This window comes from Oncorhynchus clarkii, chromosome 5, assembly GCF_045791955.1.
Source record: "Oncorhynchus clarkii lewisi isolate Uvic-CL-2024 chromosome 5, UVic_Ocla_1.0, whole genome shotgun sequence".
NCBI classification, from domain to species: domain Eukaryota; kingdom Metazoa; phylum Chordata; class Actinopteri; order Salmoniformes; family Salmonidae; genus Oncorhynchus; species Oncorhynchus clarkii.
In genome coordinates this window covers 82,491,201-82,514,855 of record NC_092151.1, presented here as the reverse complement: position 1 = coordinate 82,514,855, position 23,655 = coordinate 82,491,201, and the positions used below count along the sequence as shown (strand labels likewise).

Genomic DNA, 23,655 nt, shown 5'->3' with positions numbered 1-23,655 from the left:
CAATAATAGATCCATATGATCCATAATAGATCCATTTAGGGTTGAGCGAGTGATTTGTCCCAAGAAATATGCTTTTAGTTTTGAGATATTTAGCACCAGCCTATAGCCTCCATAAGGCAGAGGATGCTATATTTTCAAGCAATATGTTATGATCAATGATATCAATGATATCAATTGTTTGCATGTCATTCCTGTTTGCTAATCATGTCTACAAAAAAAGTTATTAAAGTGGTTGGCAATATCAAAGCGTTTTGTTATGAACAAGCCATCAGCCTCAAAGAAGGATGGAGCCGAGTTAGCTTTTCTACCTAGACTTTCATTTAATGTATTCCAGAGCTTTATTACTATCATTCTTTATATAATTTATCTTTGTTCCGTGGTACAGTTTCTTCTTCTTTTTTGTTTAACTTAGTTACGTGATTTCTCAATTCACCGTATGTTTGCCAATCTCACATTCTTATTTGCCATTCCCTTAGCCTCCTCCTTCTCAGTCATACAGAATCAATGTTTCAAAATGGCCTCTATATATTTCTTGTGTCTGTCTTATGAAGATTCTACTCACTTTTTGTCAGCTCCTTTTAAAGCCTGCACTTCATTTATTGATCAGTGAGGCTTTGTGAGCCATCTGCTGCCCTTTTTCCTCCGCATTAACTTTAAAGCACATTTATAAAGTGAGTATGTTTTCTTATAACTATAACAATGCTCTAACAAACACAATCCCAAGGGTATTGACAAAGTTATTTGTGAAGTAGAAAAATACAGAGGAACAAAGACAATTAGAATGTGTCTGAGGAACCATTCTATTCTGTTCTGCTGTCAGAACAGTCAGAACTTTTCTCTTTTTAAGATTCTAGGGGGCAATTTACATCCCCTGTTCTTCAATTCGCTGCAACCACTGAGAAGGCTTTAGTCTATTAGTAATTGCGAAGCCCCACTTTGGGGCTAATTAGAGTGCTGTAGCTGACTGGGACGGTCTGGTTCCCCAGAGTTCAGGCACTGGATGAGAAAGAAAGGTTATTTGTCTGTCCTGAACAAAGTGATTAGGGTGAAGCCGGGAAGCTACTTAATAAATGAGCATCAAATGTCCTGCGCTGTCGCCACCGACAACACCAATTATGTCACAGAGAAAAATCACACAATGTTTTGTGCTGTTGAGACTGCTGGAAGTGTTACAACCACTCTGTGTTTGCTAAAGTACTGTTATTTAAAACTGAATAGGAGGAGGAAGGCCACACACAATTAGGGGTCCTATACTCCTGAATGCATCCTAATAAGGGAAAATAATATTCTCCTGAATGCGTCATGGATCCATCCCAATACGGGAAAATAATATTCTCCTGAATGCATCCTGGATCCATCCCAATACGGGAACATAATATTCTCCTGAATGCATCCTGGATCCATCCCAATACGGGAACATAATATTCTCCTGAATGCATCCTGGATCCATCCCAATACGGGAAAATAATATACATTCAATAAAGTGCCTCCTCAGCAAGATAATTTTAAGTGTGTGTGTGTGTGTGTGTGTGTTTAATAATTCTCTCTCTCGCTCCTATAATTAAAGCACCGGAGCCAATATTCAGATTGCATTTTAGCATTAATAATTCAGCTGGTTTCACTGCAATTGATGTTGAAGCATCAATAAACAATGAGTCCTCATATTTACTGCAGCCTGCGTGGTGAGAGAGACGTGGTGGTGGAGGGGTGAGCGTGAGGCTTAAACAGACATTTAAAATTAAGCCAGATAATGCAAAGGCTTTCAATTTGAATGTGAGCTGCTCTTAGTGCTGATTTGTAAAAAAAAAATTAAAAAAAGAAAAGAAAATATTAAAAAAGTGACTAGGCCCTAAAAGGCCTGGTGATGGAGGGAGAGGAGAGAGAGGAGGGAGAGGAGGAGGGAGAGGGAGAGGAGAGGGGGAGAGAGAGGAGGGAGAGGAGGGAGAGGAGAGAGAGGAGGGAGAGGAGGGAGAGGAGGGAGAGGAGAGGAGGAAGAGGAGGGAGAGGAGAGAGAGGAGGAGAGTAGGGAGAGGAGGAGGGAGAGGAGAGGACGGAGAGGAGAGGAGGGAGAGGAGGGAGAGGAGAGGAGGGAGAGGGAGAGGAGAGGAGGGGGAGAGAGAGGAGGGAGAGGAGAGAGAGGAGGGAGAGGAGAGGAGGGAGAGGAGAGGAGGGAGAGGAGGGAGAGGAGAGGAGGAGGGAGAGGAGAGGAGGGAGAGGAGGGAGAGGAGGGAGAGGAGAGGAGGAGGGAGAGGAGGGAGAGGAGAGGAGGGAGAGGAGGGAGAGGAGGAGGGAGAGGGAGAGGAGAGGAGGGGGAGAGAGAGGAGGGAGAGGAGGGAGAGGAGGGAGAGGAGAGAGAGGAGGTGGGAGAGGAGAGGAGGGAGAGGAGGGAGAGGAGAGGAGACGAGGGAGAGGAGGAGGGAGAGGAGGAGGGAGAGGAGAGGAGGGAGAGGAGGGAGAGGAGAGGAGGGAGAGGAGGTAGAGGAGAGGAGAGGAGGGAGAGGAGGGAGAGGAGGAGGGAGAGGGAGAGGAGGGGGAGAGAGAGGAGGGAGAGGAGGGAGAGGAGGGAGAGGAGAGAGAGGAGGGAGAGGAGGGGGAGAGAGAGGAGGGAGAGGAGGGAGAGGAGGGAGAGGAGGGAGGGAGAGGAGAGAGAGGAGGGAGAGGAGGAGGGCTTAATGGAGGGAGGGAGCTCCCTCGCAGCTCCACTCAAGGTAATAAATGTATGGTCCTACTCCCAACAATATCACTCCTCTCTTTCAGTAAGACTCAGATGTTCTCAGAGCACAGCTCCTCCCCTTACTGAACACAAACACACACACACACACACACACACTACGAACAAAGGGACGCATGCAGTCAACTCACGCAACGGGACGGACCCACACACACACAAAATGTCCTCTGATACACCCAGATGAAGCACTAATAAAACTGTGTTATGACCCAACGATATGAGCAAACCTACTGGCACGACAGACAGAAAGAGGGGAATAAACTAATGTTATACTAACGTCATTATATAACATTAAACTAATGTTATTATGTTTGTAGAGTAAATGGGTGGTCTGGCTGACATTGCTTCAGCTGGAGGGGAGGGGGGGTGGGGGGGGGGGGGGGATAAAAACCCTAAACCAGGACAAGCCCCAAATAGCAGAACTAATAGCTGGAACTTCGGTAGCATCTCTATGACTGGCCTGTTCATAATTCATCAGAAGTTCATTTATAACGTTATGTTTTGTGTTATAGTGCATTTTATGAAACGGCGATTATTCATATAGAATGTTACAAAAACCGTTTTACTCATCACTATGGCATTTAAAGCTCTATAACTTGTTCTAAGCATGTGTTGAACCTATTTATCATTTCGTTTCAAAAAAAAAAAAAAAAAAGTATATTTTCGTCATCGACGAAACAGCATGAGATCCGTGATGAACCCGCGGGCCTGCACCGTCACGTCTCAGACCTGGTACTGGATGTAACAAATCGACTCAGGCCCTACTGCCACTCATCATGATGGAAAAGCAGAATAATGATGGAAAACCAACCGAATGATGGAAAAATCTATCGCCCCCCCCATCCAAAATTAAAATTAATCTTCGGTCAATAAGATGTAATATCTGTTGCAGCGCTGCTTTCAGTAAAGAGTAAATTAATCAATGTCGTCAATACATAATCATAAGTATGAAAAAGGTTGTGGGAAATAATTTTTTATAGCTGGTTTTTATAGCTGCCTGCAGCCCTTGTTTCCTGGTGTCTGGCTTGGCATAGAATGTCATATTCTTTGAAGGGGATGATAGTCACTGTAACAAATTCGCTCCCGATTCAATGACACTGCACTTTTCCTCGTCTGGCCCAATCCCTGACAGCTACAGGTAACCTGTGTGGATACAGGAAGTAACTAGAAGAGCCGTGTTTTTTTTAACAACAAAACAAACTAAAAAAAACTCCCTGGTTCATGATGTCGTTGTTATTTCATGTGAAAGTTTTCTAATATTATCTTTTATATCTTGTGAAAATAAAAGGTGCTGAGTTTTGATTTTTGTTTCAGTAAACACAAAAAAAACAAAAGATGAGGAAAGCTACAAGCTACAACCAGTGTTCAAGCTAGTTGTCATTCATTGGCTGACAGACAGAGGGTTACGTTAGGTAGGTTTCAAGCCTGACGAAGACCTTTAGGTCAACATGTTACAGTCTTTCTCTCAGGCTACAGGAGTGACAAGTGGCATCCCAGTTTGAGAACAACTGGCCAACGACCTCCAGTGCTCAAGCTACAAACACAGTCATGTATTAGCTAGCTAGCATACCATATTACCACCAAACTGAGGGACCTCACCATATTACCACCATACTGAGAGACCTCACCATACCATATTACCATCATACCATATTACCACCAAACTGAGGGACCTCACCATACCATATTACCATCATACCATATTACCACCATACTGAGAGACCTCACCATATTACCACCATACTGAGAGACCTCACCATATTACCACCATACTGAGAGACCTCACCATATTACCACCATACTGAGAGACCTCACCATATTACCACCATACCAAGAGACCTTACCATACCATATTATCACCATACCATATTATCCCCAAACTGAGGGACCTCACCATACCATATTACCACCATACCATATTATCACCATACCATATTACCACCATACCATATTATCGCCATACTATATTATCACCTCACCATATTATCACCATACTGAGGGACCTCACCATACCATATTATCACCATACTGAGGGACCTCACCATACCATATTATCACCATACCATATTATCACCTCACCATATTATCACCATACTGAGGGACCTCACCATACCATATTATCACCATACCAAATTACCAACATACTTAGGTGCTGATACTTAGTTGCGATTCTCACAATTCTACATGTACAGTGTAGCGCAATACAGTGGCTTGTGAAAGTATTCACCCCTTTGGCATTTTGTTGCCTTACAACCTGGAATTAAAAATGTTAAAAAATCGTGGTTTGTATCATTTGATTTACACAACATACTTAGAAGATGCTAAATATTTTTCATTGTGAAAAAAGCAAGAAATAAGACAAAAAAAGTCAATACTTTGTAGAGCCACCTTTTGCAGCAATTACAGCTGCAGGTCTCTTGGGGTACATCTCTATAAGCTTGGCATATCTAGCCACTGGGATTTTTGCCCATTCCTCAAGGCAAAACTACTTCAGCTCCTTCAATTTTGATGGGTCCTGCTGGTGAACAGCAGTCTTTAAGTCATACCACAGATTCTCAATTGGATTGAGGTCTGGGCTTTGACTAGGTCATTCCAAGACATTTAAATGTTTCCCCTTGAGTGTTGCTTTAGCAGTATGCTTAGGGTCATTTTCCTGCTGGAAGGTGAACCTCCGCCCCAGTCTCAAATCTCTGGAAGACTGAAACAGGTTTCCCACAATCATTTCCCTGTATTTAGCGCCATCCATCATTCCTTCAATTCCGACCAGTTTCCCAGTTCCTGCCGATGAAAAACATCCCCACAGCATGATGCTGCCACCACCATGCTTCACCATAGGGATGCTGCCACCACCATGCTTCACCATAGGGATGGGGTTCTCGGAGTGATGAAAGGTGTTGCTTGTGCGCCAGACATAGTGTTTATCTTGATGGCCAAAAAGCTCACTTTTAGTCTCATCTGACCATAGTACTTTCTTCCATATGTTTGGGGCGTGTCCCACATGCTTTTAGGCAAACACTTTTAAGCAATGGCTTTTTTTCTGGCTACTCTTCTGTAAAGCCCAGCTCTGTGGAGTGTATGGCTTAAAGTGGTCCTATGGACAGATACTCCAATCTCCGCTGTGGAGCTTTGCAGCAGGGTTATCTTTGGTCTCTTTGTTGCCTCTCTGATTAATGCCCTCCTTTCCTGGTCTGTGAGTTTTGGTGGGTGGCCCTCTCTTGACAGGTTTGTTGTGAAGCCATATTCTTTCCATTTTTTAATAATGTATTTAATGGTGCTCTGTGGGATGTTCAAAGTTTTTAATATTTTTTTATAACCCAACCATGATCTGTACTCCTCCACAACGTTGTCCCTGACCTGTTTGGAGAGCTCCTTGGTCTTCATGGTGCCGCTTGCTTGGTGGTACCCCTTGCTTAGTGGTGTTGCAGACTCTTGGGCCTTTCATAACAGGTGTATATATACTGAGATCATGTGACAGATCATGTGACACTTAGATTGCACACAGGTGGACTTTATTTAACTAATTATGTGACTTCTGAAGGTAATTGGTTGCACCAAATGATCAGTCATGGAAATAAAAATGCTGAAAACATGTTGGAAGATGCTCAGTCACTTCACCCCTACCTATATGTACAAATGACCTCTAACCTGTACCCCCCCCGCACACTGACTCGGTACCGGTACACCCTGTATATCGCCTCGTTATTGTCTTACTTTTCAATATTTTTTTTTACTTTAGTTTATTTGGTAAATATTTTCTTAACTCTTCTTGAACTGCACTGTTGATTAAGGGCTTGTAAGTGAGCATTTCACTGTAAAGTCTACACTTGTTGTTTTCGGCATGTGACGAATAAAGTTTGATTTGATTTGATGGACAAATAGCTGAGTTTTGGCGCAGGACTAGCTCAAACATAACATAGCAATATTGTCAAAAATACAATAATAAATCCCGATACATAACTGTATACATCGCTATCAGACAAAGGACTAGGTTAGGTACGTAGTGTGTTTTTCTGACAGTACATACCTTCTGGTCGGGCAGTAGTGGGTTTGTCTGCAGTGAACTCAAATGTCCATTGATGAGTGCTGTGGGTCTGTCGTGTTCACAGAACAGACTGCCGTTGATGTAGTGGAACCTGTCCCCTGGGACCAGCCGGTTCCGGCAGGTAGAACACGTGAAACACTACGGGGAGAGAGAAAAAGAGAGAGAGAATTTTAAACAGTGTGAGAGGGTGAGAGAGAGAAAGAACGTGAAAACACTGTGCTTATAGCGAGAGAGACAGAGAGAGACAGAGAGAGACAGAGAGAGAGAGAGAGACAGAGAGAGACAGAGAGAGACAGAGACAGAGATAGAGAGACAGAGAGACAGAGAGAGACAGAGAGACAGAGAGACACAGAGAGACACAGAGAGAGAGAGACACATAGAGAGAGAGACACAGAGAGAAACAGAGAGAGAGAGACACAGCGAGAGAGAGACAGAGAGAGAGACACAGAGACAGAGAGACACAGAGAGACACAGAGAGAGACACATAGACAGAGAGACACAGAGAGAGACAGAGAGAGAGAGAGAGACACAGAGAGAGAGACACAGAGACAGAGAGACACACAGAGAGACACACAGAGAGAGAGACACAGAGACAGAGAGACACAGAGAGACACAGAGAGAGAGAGACACAGAGAGAGAGAGACACAGAGAGAAACAGAGAGAAACAGAGACAGAGAGAGAGAATCCATCACAAACTGCACACCTCCACTCAATCCCTACCACCAACCAAGCAATACGGTCAAGCCTGCACATGCACACACCAATGCATAAAAACATTAGCAACTAAGCACATGCTAACACACACACACACACACCAATGCATAAAAACATGCTAACACACACACACACACACACACCAATGTATAAAAACATGCTAACACACACACACACACCAATGCATAAAAACATGCTAACACACACACACACACACACCAATGCATAAAACATGCTAACACACACACACACCAATGCATAAAAACATTAGCAACTAAGCACATGCTAACACACACACACACACACACACACACACACACACAGCAATTTAACCTAATGTACAAGGGAAAGTAATTATAGTAAAGCTCATTCCACTTTATATCTATAAATAACTCATGATGATTAATTCACGAAAGGGTGTCTTAACTAACCAAAACGGTGGTCGTGCAACACAACTAAAGGCCATGTGATAAAAAGCTTCTAAAATGTTTTAAAACACATCCCTATGGGCTCTCTTTTACAACCCTAACCTAGTAGGCTTACACAAATGGTTCACTTATGAATAAGCCCCTAAAGTTACCTATTACCAAGTGACTAGAAGTAGGTTTACAGATTTAAAACGCTAAAGCTGATAGTGGGTACACTTTACTGCTGTGGGATTTCTATCAGGTTTATCTGAGGTCGGAGGTCAGGGGTCATTAGACATCAAAGACACTGTGTGTGGATTTCTCCAATAAGATATGATCTATTTTTTTCTTGTTTTCCCCTGTTGCATAATGCTTTAAAATGTTTTGCATGTCCTAAAGAACATGACCTAGGTTAGGTGTTAAAGGAGGTCAGAGGTTAGAGGTCAGAGAGAGGGCTCACCTTGAGATGGTACACATTGCCTTGTGCCCTCATGACCAGTTCACTGGCTGGAATGGACTGGCCACAAGCACTGCATGCCCCACTGTTCCCAAATAACCTAGAGGAGGAGAGAAGACACAGAAATACAACCATTAACATCATGTTTACCTGTAAATTCATGTGTACATTCACCTGTACATTCACCTGTACATTCCCTGTAAATTAATCTGTAAATTCACCTGTACATTCACCTGTACATTCACCTGTACATTCACCTGTAAATTCACCTGTAAATTCACCTGTACATTCACCTGTAAATTCACCTGTACATTCACCTGTACATTCACCTGTAAATTCACCTGTACATTCACCTGTAAATTCACCTGTAAATTCACCTGTAAATTCACCTGTAAATTCACCTGTACATTCACCTGTAAATTCACCTGTAAATTCACCTGTACATTCACCTGTAAATTCACCTGTACATTCACCTGTACATTCACCTGTAAATTCACCTGTAAATTCAAATCCATTTTACTCCATAGATGGAAGGCCCTACTGAACTGGGGAGAATTTAAAGGAAGCAGTGTAAAGCTCCCATATAAAATGCAATAATCATAAAAATAATGTTTTTGCTGTAATCTGATGTAGATATTAACAGAGTACCATGTTGCAAAAATCTATTCAGATTTCTGATATGTTTTCCTGTGTGATATTTATTCCCCACTATGCCAGGATTTAAATGACTTCAAGCCTCATGGAAAAGGCAATGAAGGACACACACACCCAACAACATTGATATTTATGTAATAAAAAAAACATAGGAATACTAGGAAACCAAATAAAACCTCCTGCTACTCTGCCCGCCTGCTCTCCAAAAGCTTCTAGCGACTGTAACTATGTATTACCTTTCGCAGGGCATTTTTCTTGCTTCCTGATAATAACTAGGAACATAAGCAATCAGGGCCTAAGAGGATTTGATTGTACATCTAGGCGGAGACATAGTGCTTTTGCCATTAGGACTTGGGTAGAATGCTCTGTCAGTAGCCGAGTTTCCATTAGAAACCTGCAGCTACTGGGGTTGATATATAATGTGCATGGGTTAACCTTTTCAATCATAGTGTCAACACTTTGTATTTGCTTCTGCTCATCTCTTTCGTCCCTAACCTCGCCACTCTTTCTCTCTCTCTCTCTCTCTCTCTCTCTCTCTCTCTCTCCCTGTCTGTCACTCTCTTTCCCTCTCCCTCTCTCGCTCCTCTCTCTCTCTCTCTCTCTCTCTCTCCCTCTCGCTCCTCTCTCTCTCTCCCTCTCTCTCTCTCTCTCTCTCCCTCTCTTGCTCTCTCTCTCTCTCTCCCTGTCTCGCTCCTCTCTCTCTCTCGCTCCTCTCTCTCTCTCTCTCTCTCTCTCCCTCTCGCTCCTCTCTCTCTCTCTCTCGCTCCTCTCTCTCTCTCTCTCCCTCTCTCTCTTGCTCCTTCTCTCTCTCTCTTCTCATCTCTCTCTCCCTCTCTTGATAATGAAATGCTTGCTCCAACTTCCCTTCTATCTGCCTTCTGAGTCCACAATTTAGATTACTTCATCTCGCCGAGCAACAAACTGAATGAAATTTCGATTTGAGCAGAAAGTAATTTACTGGGATCTGGCCCCATTTGTCATCATATCTCACCGGGTGTTTGCTCTATCACTGCACTTATGCAATCAAATAAGACCACAGCATCTGACATGCTCAGGAGAGAGAGAGGGGGGGGGGGAAGAGGGAGGAGAGGGAGGGAGGGGAGGGGAGGGGAGAGAGGGGGGAGGGGAGGGAGGGAGGGAGGATAGAGAGAGAGAGAGAGAGAGAGGGATAGAGAGAGTGGTTAACATTCGTGTATGTGGATCCGAAGATTAAGATGTTCAGCCTAAATCGCAGATGAGGAATATATTTGTGATTGTTTATTCTTGAACTCCTAAACTGATTCTAAAATTAAATGAGATGAATGGTGTTATTCATTATTAATATTCTGAGCAATATTCTTGTAGGAGTCTGTGCCTATTTTGCCAACAAACAGATTAATTAAATAGTGGACAAATGACACCAAGTACTGTAGGAGAGATAGCCTGGTCACAAACCTGGTTCAGTTGTCCTCTCTCTGACTGACTGGTGTTGTTAAATGTATTGACATAGAGTGACAGAGACTTCATTGGAAAGGGAACCACTAAAAATGCCTTTCAATAGGAAGCTGAAGAAACACATTTTGTCTTGGCATCGATTGAAAGGGCTCAATCAAAACTCCATTTCAAAGAAGGAATTAGCTGGACGACTGTTGTGACAACACTGCCGCCATTTCAGGGCCTTAGCTTTGTGTGTGTGTGTGTGTGTGTGTGTGGGAAGAGGAGAGGGATGTCTTTGTTTTAACACCACAGAAAAGCATCACAATGTTATCTCTTATATTATCTACGCTGTTCAATTCCAGAAGTGAGTCATTAGGTTTGTGTATAGACAAAACACAATAAATGTTTAAAAAAAATGTGGGATACTGTAAATCTTACAGGGAGACATTTCACCAACAGGAAGTGCTGTTGTCAAAACCATACACAACACATAAAACACTCCCAAGTCATAGAAAATGGTCATATTTGATTGGATGTAAGAAAAGTGCAGAGGTGGTCCACAAACACTCGGTGAGATAGAAACAGGAATGCATCAGTCATGAAAATCACACTTTGTTCTGTTTGTTTCTACAGCTGTGTGCCCAATACTGTGTGTTAACATCTTGTTTGACACGATCACCTCTCATTCACCCTGAACGCATAGAAAAACATTGTGTACTGCAGCACAGCTCTTCTCATCTATATATATATCCCAGTATAACAACATTTAGCCAGCGTTCATGTCTATTAAAGGGGCGGCTTAAACAAAGGAAAATAAAGACTTTTCTGCCCTCCATCCAGTCTTCCTTTTCATTCCGTCTCCCCATCGCTGGGGGCCTCTATACATAACTAGGTTAATCATCAGGCAGGGATAGCTGTTGATAGTATTTGATTTAAAGTGCTGCTCAATGAAGTTGGGAGAGGACAGGTTGAGATGAGGGGATGATGGGAGAGGACAGGGGGAGATGAGGGGATGATGGGAGAGGACAGGGTGAGAGAAGGGGATGAGGGGAGAGGACAGGGTGAGATGAGGAGATGATGGGAGAAGACAGGTTGAGAGAAGGGGATGACGGGAGAGGACAGGGGAGAGAAGGGGATGACGGGAGAGGACAGGGGGAGAGAAGGGGATGAGGGGAGAGGACAGGGTGAGATGAGGAGATGATGGGAGAAGACAGGTTGAGAGAAGGGGATGACGGGAGAGGACAGGGTGAGAGAAGGGGATGAGGGGAGAGGACAGGGTGAGATGAGGAGATGATGGGAGAAGACAGGTTGAGAGAAGGGGATGACGGGAGAGGACAGGGGAGAGAAGGGGATGACGGGAGAGGACAGGGGGAGAGAAGGGGATGACGGGAGAGGACAGGGGGAGAGAAGGGGATGACGGGAGAGGACAGGGGGAGAGAAGGGGATGAGGGGAGAGGACAGGGGGAGATGAGGGGATGATGGGAGAGGACAGGGGGAGAGAAGGGGATGATGGGAGAGGACAGTGGGAGATGAGGGGATGATGGGAGAGGACAGTGGGAGAGGACAGGATGACAGGAGAGGACAGGGGGAGAGAAGGGGATGACGGGAGAGGTCAGGGGGAAAGAAGGGGATGACGGGAGAGATGAGGGGATGACGGGAGAGGACAGGGGGGAGAAGGGGATGACGGGAGAGATGAGGGGATGACGGGAGAGGACAGGGGGAGATGAGGGGATGACGGGAGAGAAGGGGATGACGGGAGAGGATAGGGAAGAGAAGGGGATGACGGGAGAGATGAGGGGATGATGGGAGAGGACAGGGGGGAGATGAGGGGATGACGGGAGAGGACAGGGGGATAGAAGGGGATGACAGGAGAGGACAGGGGGAGAGAAGGGGATGATGGGAGAGGACAGATTGAGGGGATGACGGGAGAGGACAGGGGGAGAGAAGGGGATGACGGGAGAGGACAGGGGGAGAGAAGGGGATGAGGGGAGAGTACAGGGGGAGAGAAAGGGATGAGGAAGCCCCAGGTCAGTATAATTAAGGGGGACTCTTTAGCAACATGACTGGTTTTCAGTTAATTTCCCTCCAAATCAGAGGTTCAGAGGTTTTCAATGGGTTCCTTTGTTGTTTTTCAAGCCCTTTGCCTGAACAATCAATCACATGACATGGGGGGGGGGGGGGGGCCTATGTGGTGATTTTGTTTGTATATCCCTCCCTGTTCCCCTCCCACGCAAGTGATCTGAATAAGAGACACTACAAGATACCCTATGTCTTTCATTAAAATATCATTTGGTGCTGTCTACTGTGTCTACGAGAGACACCCGGATTTCGGCTCTGACTGAGTGTGCCAGGTGATTTGAAATATAGCATCGCAGCTTGTTGTGTTGTTAGGATGTCTGGCAAATGCAGAGCCTCGTTCCGCCGCTCGCGGAGGCTTTTTGAAGCGGTGGTGAAATTACCCCACAACAATGATTTCCGCGTCATCGTCCATTAAAAAATGCCTCTCTCTACATCGTCAGCCAAAGCACCTTAAAAGCACTAAGGCCATATTGATACTTAAAACAGGGCTTTACATAATGACAAGAGCTGTATTAGAGTGAGAGAGGTTGGGAGGAGGGAGGTGTTGAGAGGAGAGGGGAGGAGGGAGGAGAGGGGAGGTAGGGGAGAGGAGGGAGGTGGTGACGGGGGTGGGGGGGAGGGGGGGATCAGCCAATTACACTTGGTTAATTTAGAGTAACAGATCTGGCCCCTGGTGAATTGAAGGCCTTGAATTAATTCTGTTATGACAAATCAAGATAAACGTTTTGCCTAAATTGCGATTTAATTAATTTTCTGAAATCCCAGTTCTTTCCCTTTTCCTAATACTTCACATGTTCCTGTTGCTGTCATAGTGCTGCAGACTTCAAAGTGATATTAAAGAACCAGCTATTACATTTACCTAGCAGCACATTCTACTAGAAAAGTGCCATTTAATTACCTTGTCTCTATTCAATTAAAGGGACAGTGTTCATTTGACGTCCAAATCCAGCCGACACATGATTGCTACGCTAGATAAATTAATTATTTCTCTCTCTCTCTTCACTCAAACCAACCCACACAAATAATAGCACCACAGCACTTAAGTAAAGCTAGTGAAAGCTGTATTGGGAGGGTTATTTTACACAGACAGAGACACACGGGTACCTTAAAGGTACCTTATTCCCTATATATACACACAGCACTACTTTTGACCAGAGCCCTATGGGAGAGAAGAGGTCTATGGGTAATGTACTGTACTTACATAGAGAATAGGACATGGGTATTCAACTCTTACCTTACGAGTTCCGGAACCTGATGGTTTTCTGTTCTACCTGATAATTAATTGCACACACCTGGTATCCCAGATCTAAATCAGTCCCTGATTAGAGGGGGAACAATGTAAAACAAAAACAACAATTCAATTAAGTGCATTGGAACTGTCTTGGAGGTCCACATTTGAGTTTGAGGGGAATAGGGTGTCATGGGCCCTGGCCATAAGTAGTGCACTATACAGGGGATAGGTTGCAATTTGCAATGTACCCTGACAGCCCTACAGAGTGACAGCGTTTGGCCCTATACACAGTGTTTGTGGTGTGTCTTCCTGTGTGATGGATGGTGGATGGGTATCATCTCAGGTCAGGCACGTCTCCCATTAGAAGTAATGTGATGCATTTTCACTCATGCGTCACGATCAATGTGGAGCGGTTTTCACATCAGCTTTATTAATAAAAGTAAGAGATATAACTCCATTATTTATACTGCAAGAGCAATTTAATAATCCATTACAAGATGAGACCCAGAAAAAAACTGAGACCCAGAAAAAAAACTGGCCTTCACAATAATCCCCCCTTTTCTCTCTCTCTTTCGTTCTACCCCTTTCTCTCTCTCCATCTCTCTCTCACTCTCTCAAAAGCCAATTTGGTTAATTAAATGTTTTGTTTGTTAGATGTGTGGACACGTCATTGGAAGTAGAGAGGAGGGAGGAAGGAGAGGAGGGAGTAGAGAGGAGAGGAGAGGACAGAGAGGAGGAAGAGGAGGGAGAGGAGGGAGTAGAGAGGAGGGAGGAGAGAGGATGGAGAGGAGGGAGTGGAGAGGAGGGAGTAGAGAGGAGGGAGAGGGGAGGAGAGGAGAGGAGGGAGTAGAGAGGATGGAGAGGAGGGAGAGGGGAGGAGGGAGGAGAGAGGATAGGAGAGAGAGGAGGAAGAGGAGATGAGAGGAGAGGAAGAGAGGAGAGGAGAGGAGAGGAAGAGAGGAGAGGAGAGGAGAGGAGAGGAGACTGAGAGCAGATCTCATTAGATAAAACCCATCAGGACTAAAGCTAAATGAAGGGGGACTCTAATTAAAGACTTTAATTGTGTGGACTTACTGTCAGATGTTTTTTTCTAACCTGCTTTCCTTTCCTTATCTCACAGGCTAGTCTAGTGCAGAGACAGGCAGGGATCTGTCCCATTGGCACCCTATTCCCTTTATAGTGCTCTGGTCAGAAGTAGTGCACTATAAAGGGAATAGAGTGCTGTTTGGGAAGTAGCCTGTGTTTCAGCTCCTCTCCCCTCTACCACCTAGCTCTCATTACATTACAAGTGGCAAAGTGTGTCCTCTTTTCCATCCATCCCTTCCTCTCTATTTAAATTATGTTGTAGTGCCATTATGAATGGAGTGACCCATTGACTTGATCCTTGTTGATGAGGAGCTGGGTGGGGAGAGGAGAGACACAGGCCCTCATCATCCCTGGAGGTATGTTTACGGTGTATAGAAAGGTGTATTATATTATGGTGTTCTATAGTATGGTGTATTATAGTATGGTGTTCTATAGTATGGTGTATTATAGTAGTGTATTATAGTATAGTGTATGGTATAGTGTATTATAGTGTATTATAGTACAGTGTATTATATTATGGTGTATTATATTATGGTGTATTATAGTAGTGTATTATAGAATGGTGTATTATAGTACGGTGTATTATATTATGGTGTAGTATATTATGGTGTATTATAGAATGGTGTATTATAGTATAGTGTATTATAGTATATAATGGTGTATTATAGTATAGTGTATTATAGCACGGTGTATTATATTATGGTGTATTATAGTATGATGTATTATATTATGGTGTATTATAGTATAGTGTATTATAGCACGGTGTATTATAGTATGGTGTATTATAGTAAGGTGTATTATATTATGGTGTATTATATTATGGTGTATTATAGTATATTATATTATGGTGTATTATAGTATGGTGTTTTATAGTATGGTGTATTATAGTAGTGTATTATAGTATGGTGTATTATAGTACTGTATTATAGTATGGTGTTTTATAGTATGGTGTATTATAGTAGTGTATTATATTATGGTGTATTATAGTATGGTGTATTATAGTATATTATATTATGGTGTATTATAGTAGTGTATTATAGTATGGTGTATTATAGTAGTGTATTATAGTATGGTGTATTATAGTACTGTATTATAGTAGTGTATTATAGAATGGTGTATTATAGTAGTGTATTATAGTAGTGTATTATAGTATAGTGTATGGTAAAGTGTATTATAGCACGGTGTATTATAGTATGGTGTATTATAGTACGGTGTATTATAGTATGGTGTATTATAGTATGGTGTATTATAGTAGTGTATTATAGTATGGTGTATTATAGTATAGTGTGTTATAGTATGGTGTATAGTATGGTGTATATTATGGTGTATTACAGTATGGTGTATTATCAAATGGTGTATTATAGTACGGTGTATTATAGTATGGTGTATTATAGTATGGTGTATTATAGTATAGTGTATTATAGCACGTGTATTATATTATGGTGTATTATAGTATGGTGTATTATAGTAGTGTATTATAGTATGGTGTATTATAGTATAGTGTGTTATAGTATGGTGTATAGTATGGTGTATATTATGGTGTGTAGTATGGTGTATTATAGTATGGTGTATTATCAAATGGTGTATTATAGTAGTGTATTATAGTATAGTGTATTATAGTATATTATGGTGTATTATATAATGGTGTATTATATTATGGTGTATTATAGTATGGTGTATAGTACAGTGTATTACAGTACTTTTTTATTTAATATAACTAGGCAAGTCAGTTAAGAACAAATTCTTAGTTTCAATGACGGCCTGGGAACAGTGGGTGTATTATAGTATGGTGTATTATAGTATATTATGGTGTATTACAGTATGGTGTATTATAGTATGGTGTATAGTATGGTGTATTATAGTACGGTGTATTATAGTATGGTGTATTATAGTATGGTGTATCATAGTAGTGTATTATAGTATGGTGTATAGTACGGTGTATTATAGTATGGTGTATAGTACGGTGTATTATAGTATGGTGTATTATAGTACGGTGTATTATAGTATGGTGTATTATAGTATGGTGTATTATAGTATGGTGTATTATAGTATGGTGTATTATAGTATGGTGTATAGTATGGTGTATTATAGTACGGTGTATTATAGTATGGTGTATTATAGTATGGTGTATCATAGTAGTGTATTATAGTATGGTGTATTATAGTAGTGTATTATAGTATGGTGTATAGTACGGTGTATTATAGTATGGTGTATTATAGTACGGTGTATTATAGTATATTATGGTGTATTATAGTATGGTGTATTATAGTATATTATGGTTTATTATAGTATGGTGTATTATATTATGGTGTATTATATTATGGTGTATTATAGTATGGTGTATTATAGTATGGTGTATAGTATGGTGTATTATAGTATGGTGTATTATAGTATGGTGTATTATAGTATGGTGTATAGTATGGTGTATTATAGTATGGTGTATTATAGTATGGTGTATTATAGTATATTATGGTGTATTACAGTATGGTGTATTATAGTATGCTGTATAGTATGGTGTATTATAGTATGGTGTATTATAGTATGGTGTATATTATGGTGTATTACAGTATGGTGTATTATAGTATGGTGTATTATAGTATATTATGGTGTATTACAGTATGGTGTATTATAGTATGCTGTATAGTATGGTGTATTATAGTACGGTGTATTATAGTATGGTGTATTATAGTATGCTGTATAGTATTGTGTATTATAGTACGGTGTATTATAGTATGGTGTATTATAGTAGTGTATTATAGTATGGTGTATTATAGTACGGTGTATTATAGTACGGTGTATTATAGTATGGTGTATAGTATGGTGTATTATAGTATGGTGTATAGTATGGTGTATTATAGTATGGTGTATAGTACGGTGTATTACAGTATGGTGTATAGTAAGGTGTATTACCTGCTCTCCAGGACACTTACACCACCCGATGCCACAGGAAGGCCAAAAAGATCATCAAGGACAACAACCACCCGAGCCACTGCCTGTACATCCCGCTATCATCCAGAAGGCGAGGTCAGTACAGGTACATCAAAGCAGGGGACCGAGAGACTGAAAAACAGCTTCTATCTCAAGGCCATCAGACTGTTAAACAGCCACCACTAACATTGAGTGGCTGCTGCCAACATACTGACTCAAATCTCTAGCCACTTTGATAAATTGGATGTATTAAATGTATCACTAGTCTCTTTAAACAATGCCACTTTATATAATGTTTATATACCCTACATTGCTCATCTCATATGTATATACTGTATTCTATACTATCTACTGCATCTTGCTTATGCCGTTCGGCCATCGCTTATCCATATATTTATATGTACATATTCTTATTCATTCCTTTACACTTGTGTATAAGGTAGTTGTTGTGAAATTGTTAGATTACTTGTTAGATATTGATGCGGAACTAGAAGCACAAGCATTTCGCTACACTCACATTTACATCTGCTAACCAAGTGTATGTGACCAAACAAATTTGATTTGATTTATTACAGTATGGTCTATTATAATACGGTGTATTATATTATGGTGTATAGTATTGTGTATTATAGTACTATATATAGTATGGTGTTTAGTACAGTGTATGGTGTTTAGAATGATGTATACTAGTACAGTGTATATTACAGTGTATTATATATAGTAAGTGTATTACAGTACAATGTATTATAGTATAGTGTATTATAGAATGGTGTATTATAGTACAATGTATTATAGTATAGTGTATTATTGTACGGTGCATTATAGTACCGTGTATAGTAGTGTATTATAGTATATGTATATTACATGGTATTATAGTACATTGTATATTATGGTGTATTATAATATAGTGTATAGTACGGTGTATTATAGTATGGTGTAAGGTGTAGTATAGTACATTGTACAGTACACTTATTATTGTATGGTGTATAGTATAGTCTATAGTACGACATATAGTAAGTGTATTATAGTATATTACAGTACGGTGTATGGTGTATTATAGTATAGTGTATTATAGTACGGTGTATTATAGTACCGTGTTTAGTAGTGTATTATAGTATATTACAGTACGGTGTTTAGTACAGTGTATGGTGTATTATAGTATGGTGTATGGTACGGTGTATAATAGTATAGTGTAAAGTAGAGTGTATAGTACAATGTATAGTATAGTGTATTATAGTACGGTGTATAGTACAGTGTATTATAGTACAGTGTATTATAGTATGGTGTATAGTATAGTGTATAGTGTATAGTACGGTGTATAGTATAGTGTATAGTGTATAGTACAGTGTATTATAGTACAGTGTATTATAGTACAGTGTATTATAGTATGGTGTATAGTTTGGTCTATAGTACAGTGTATTATTGTATGGTGTTTAGCACAGTGTATTATAGTACAGTGTATAGCAAGGTCTATAGTATGGTGTTTTATAGTATGGTGTATTATAGTACGGTGTATTATTGTACAGTGTATTATATTATGGTGTATTATATTATGGTGTATTATAGTATGGTGTAGTATAGTATGGTGTTTTATAGTATGGTGTATTATAGTAGTGTATTATAGTATGGTGTATTATAGTATGGTGTATTATATTATGGTGTATTATAGAACGGTGTATTATATTATGGTGTATTATAGTATGGTGTATTATATTATGGTGTATTATAGTATGGTGTTTTATAGTATGGTGTTTTATATTATGGTGTATCATATTATGGTGTTTTATAGTATGGTGTATTATATTATGGTGTATTATAGTATGGTGTTTTATAGTATGGTGTTTTATATTATGGTGTATTATATTATGGTGTTTTATAGTATGGTGTATTATATTATGGTGTATTATAGTATGGTGTTTTATAGTATGGTGTTTTATATTATGGTGTATTATATTATGGTGTTTTATAGTATGGTGTATTATATTATGGTGTATTATAGTATGGTGTTTTATAGTATGGTGTTTTATATTATGGTGTATTATATTATGGTGTTTTATAGTATGGTGTATTATAGTAGTGTATTATAGTATGGTGTATTATAGTATGGTGTATTATAATATGGTGTATTATATTATGGTGTTTTATAGTATGGTGTATTATATTATGGTGTATTATAGTAGTGTATTATAGTATGGTGTATTATAGTATGGTGTATTATAGTATGGTGTATTATATTATGGTGTATTATAGTATGGTGTATTATAGTATGGTGTATTATAGTAGTGTATTATAGTAGTGTATTATATTATGGTGTATTATAGTAGTGTATTATATTATGGTGTTTTATAGTATGGTGTATTATAGTAGTGTATTATAGTATGGTGTATTATAGTATGGTGTATTATAGTATGGTGTTTTATAGTATGGTGTATTATAGTAGTGTATTATATTATGGTGTTTTATAGTATGGTGTATTATAGTATGGTGTATTATATTATGGTGTTTTATAGTATGGTGTATTATATTATGGTGTATTATAGTAGTGTATTATAGTATGGTGTATTATAGTATGGTGTATTATAGTATGGTGTTTTATAGTATGGTGTATTATAGTAGTGTATTATAGTAGTGTATTATATTATGGTGTTTTATAGTATGGTGTATTATAGTAGTGTATTATAGTAGTGTATTATATTATGGTGTATTATAGTAGTGTATTATATTATGGTGTTTTATAGTATGGTGTATTATATTATGGTGTATTATAGTAGTGTATTATAGTATGGTGTATTATAGTATGGTGTATTATAATATGGTGTATTATATTATGGGGTTTTATAGGATGGTGTATTATATTATGGTGTATTATAGTAGTGTATTATAGTATGGTGTATTATAGTATGGTGCATTATAGTATGGTGTATTATATTAGTGTATTATAGTAGTGTATTATATTATGGTGTATTATATTATGGTGTATTATAGTATGGTGTATTATAGTATGGTGTTGTATAGTATGGTGTATTATAGTAGTGTATTATAGTATGGTGTATTATAGTATGGTGTATTATAGTATGGTGTTTTATAGTATGGTGTATTATATTATGGTGTATTATAGAATGGTGTTTTATAGTATGGTGTTTTATAGTATGGTGTATTATATTATGGTGTATTATAGAATGGTGTATTATATTATGGTGTATTATAGTATGGTGTATTATATTATGGTGTATTATATTATGGTGTTTTATAGTATGGTGTATTATATTATGGTGTATTATAGTATGGTGTTTTATAGTATGGTGTTTTATATTATGGTGTATTATATTATGGTGTTTTATAGTATGGTGTATTATATTATGGTGTATTATAGTATGGTGTTTTATAGTATGGTGTTTTATATTATGGTGTATTATATTATGGTGTTTTATAGTATGGTGTATTATATTATGGTGTATTATAGTATGGTGTTTTATAGTATGGTGTTTTATATTATGGTGTATTATATTATGGTGTTTTATAGTATGGTGTATTATATTATGGTGTATTATAGTATGGTGTTTTATAGTATGGTGTTTTATATTATGGTGTATTATATTATGGTGTTTTATAGTATGGTGTATTATAGTAGTGTATTATAGTATGGTGCATTATAGTATGGTGTATTATAATATGGTGTATTATATTATGGTGTTTTATAGTATGGTGTATTATATTATGGTGTATTATAGTAGTGTATTATAGTATGGTGTATTATAGTATGGTGTATTATAGTATGGTGTTTTATAGTATGGTGTATTATAGTAGTGTATTATATTATGGTGTTTTATAGTATGGTGTATTATAGTATGGTGTATTATATTATGGTGTATTATAGTATGGTGTATTATAGTATGGTGTATTATAGTAGTGTATTATAGTAGTGTATTATATTATGGTGTATTATAGTAGTGTATTATATTATGGTGTTTTATAGTATGGTGTATTATATTATGGTGTATTATAGTATGGTGTATTATAGTATGGTGTATTATAGTAGTGTATTATAGTAGTGTATTATATTATGGTGTATTATAGTAGTGTATTATATTATGGTGTTTTATAGTATGGTGTATTATAGTATGGTGTATTATATTATGGTGTATTATAGTATGGTGTATTATAGTATGGTGTATTATAGTAGTGTATTATAGTAGTGTATTATATTATGGTGTATTATAGTAGTGTATTATATTATGGTGTTTTATAGTATGGTGTATTATATTATGGTGTATTATAGTAGTGTATTATAGTATGGTGTATTATAGTATGGTGTATTATATTATGGTGTTTTATAGTATGGTGTATTATAGTAGTGTATTATAGTAGTGTATTATATTATGGTGTTTTATAGTATGGTGTATTATAGTAGTGTATTATAGTAGTGTATTATATTATGGTGTATTATAGTAGTGTATTATATTATGGTGTTTTATAGTATGGTGTATTATATTATGGTGTATTATAGTAGTGTATTATAGTATGGTGTATTATAGTATGGTGTATTATAATATGGTGTATTATATTATGGTGTTTTATAGTATGGTGTATTATATTATGGTGTATTATAGTAGTGTATTATAGTATGGTGTATTATAGTATGGTGTATTATAATATGGTGTATTATATTATGGGTTTTTATAGTATGGTGTATTATATAATGGTGTATTATAGTAGTGTATTATAGTATGGTGTATTATAGTATGGTGCATTATAGTATGGTGTATTATATTATGGTGTATTATAGTATGGTGTATTATAGTATGGTGTATTATAGTAGTGTATTATAGTAGTGTATTATATTATGGTGTATTATAGTATGGTGTATTATAGTACGGTGTATTATTGTACAGTGTATTATAGTATAGTGTATTACACTACAGTGTATAACACAGCCTAATATAGTACGGTGTATAGCATGGTGTTTTATAGTACAGTGTAATATAGTATGTGTATAGTACGGTGTATAGTACAGTGTAATACAGTACGTATATAGTACAGTGTATTATAGTACGTGTATAGTATGGTGTATAGTACAGTGTAATACAGTACGTGTATAGTACAGTGTATTATAGTACGTGTATAGTATGGTGTATTATAGTAGTGTATTATAGTACGTGTATAGTATGGTGTTTTATAGTATGGTGTATAGTATGGTGTATTATAGTAGTGTATTATAGTACGTGTATAGTATGGTGTTTTATAGTACAGTGTAATACAGTATGTGTATAGTATGGTGTTTTATAGTACAGTGTAATATAGTATGTGTATAGTATGGTGTTTTATAGTACAGTGTATAGTACAGTGTAATACAGTATGTGTATAGTATGGTGTTTTATAGTACAGTGTAATATAGTATGTGTATAGTATGGTGTTTTATAGTACAGTGTAATATAGTATGTGTATAGTATGGTGTTTTATAGTACGGTGTATAGTACAGTGTAATACAGTACGTTTATAGTACAGTGTAATATAGTACGTGTATAGTATGGTGTTTTATAGTACAGTGTAATACAGTATGTGTATAGTATGGTCTATAGTGTGTATAGTGTTTGTATGGTACGTAGCAGCAGCATGTCTTAACTCAATTACTTGCAGTACAGTACAGTACAGTACAGCACAGCACAGTACAGCACAGTACAGAGCGTTCAGATTATAGGCATATATTATCACTGCAAAACAAAATACTGTCCAATTCTGTAAGACAAACAATATCAGAAAATACCTTTTATTACAATAAATATTTATCAAAATAAAAAGAAATAACAAACTATGTTTACTGTTTGGCAATAGTCTGTAATATATATATATATATTTTTTTTTTTTGTTTTTGTTAAGTGGTGTGACACAGTCTAAAGCTAAAAGTATTTG

General features: G+C 38.3%; 1 protein-coding gene across 1 annotated transcript in view; it reads right to left on the bottom strand.

The window, feature by feature from the left end:
• Window positions 1-23,655, bottom strand: part of LOC139409776 (LIM domain transcription factor LMO4-like) — a 32,047-nt gene that overhangs the window by 224 nt on the left and 8,168 nt on the right. Inside the window, exons 3-4 of the mRNA XM_071155154.1 lie at window positions 8,355-8,451; window positions 6,756-6,911 (exon numbers count right to left, since the gene is read on the bottom strand). Of these exons, the coding sequence (XP_071011255.1) occupies window positions 6,756-6,911; window positions 8,355-8,451 (253 nt within the window). The remainder of the gene's footprint in view (window positions 1-6,755; window positions 6,912-8,354; window positions 8,452-23,655) is intronic.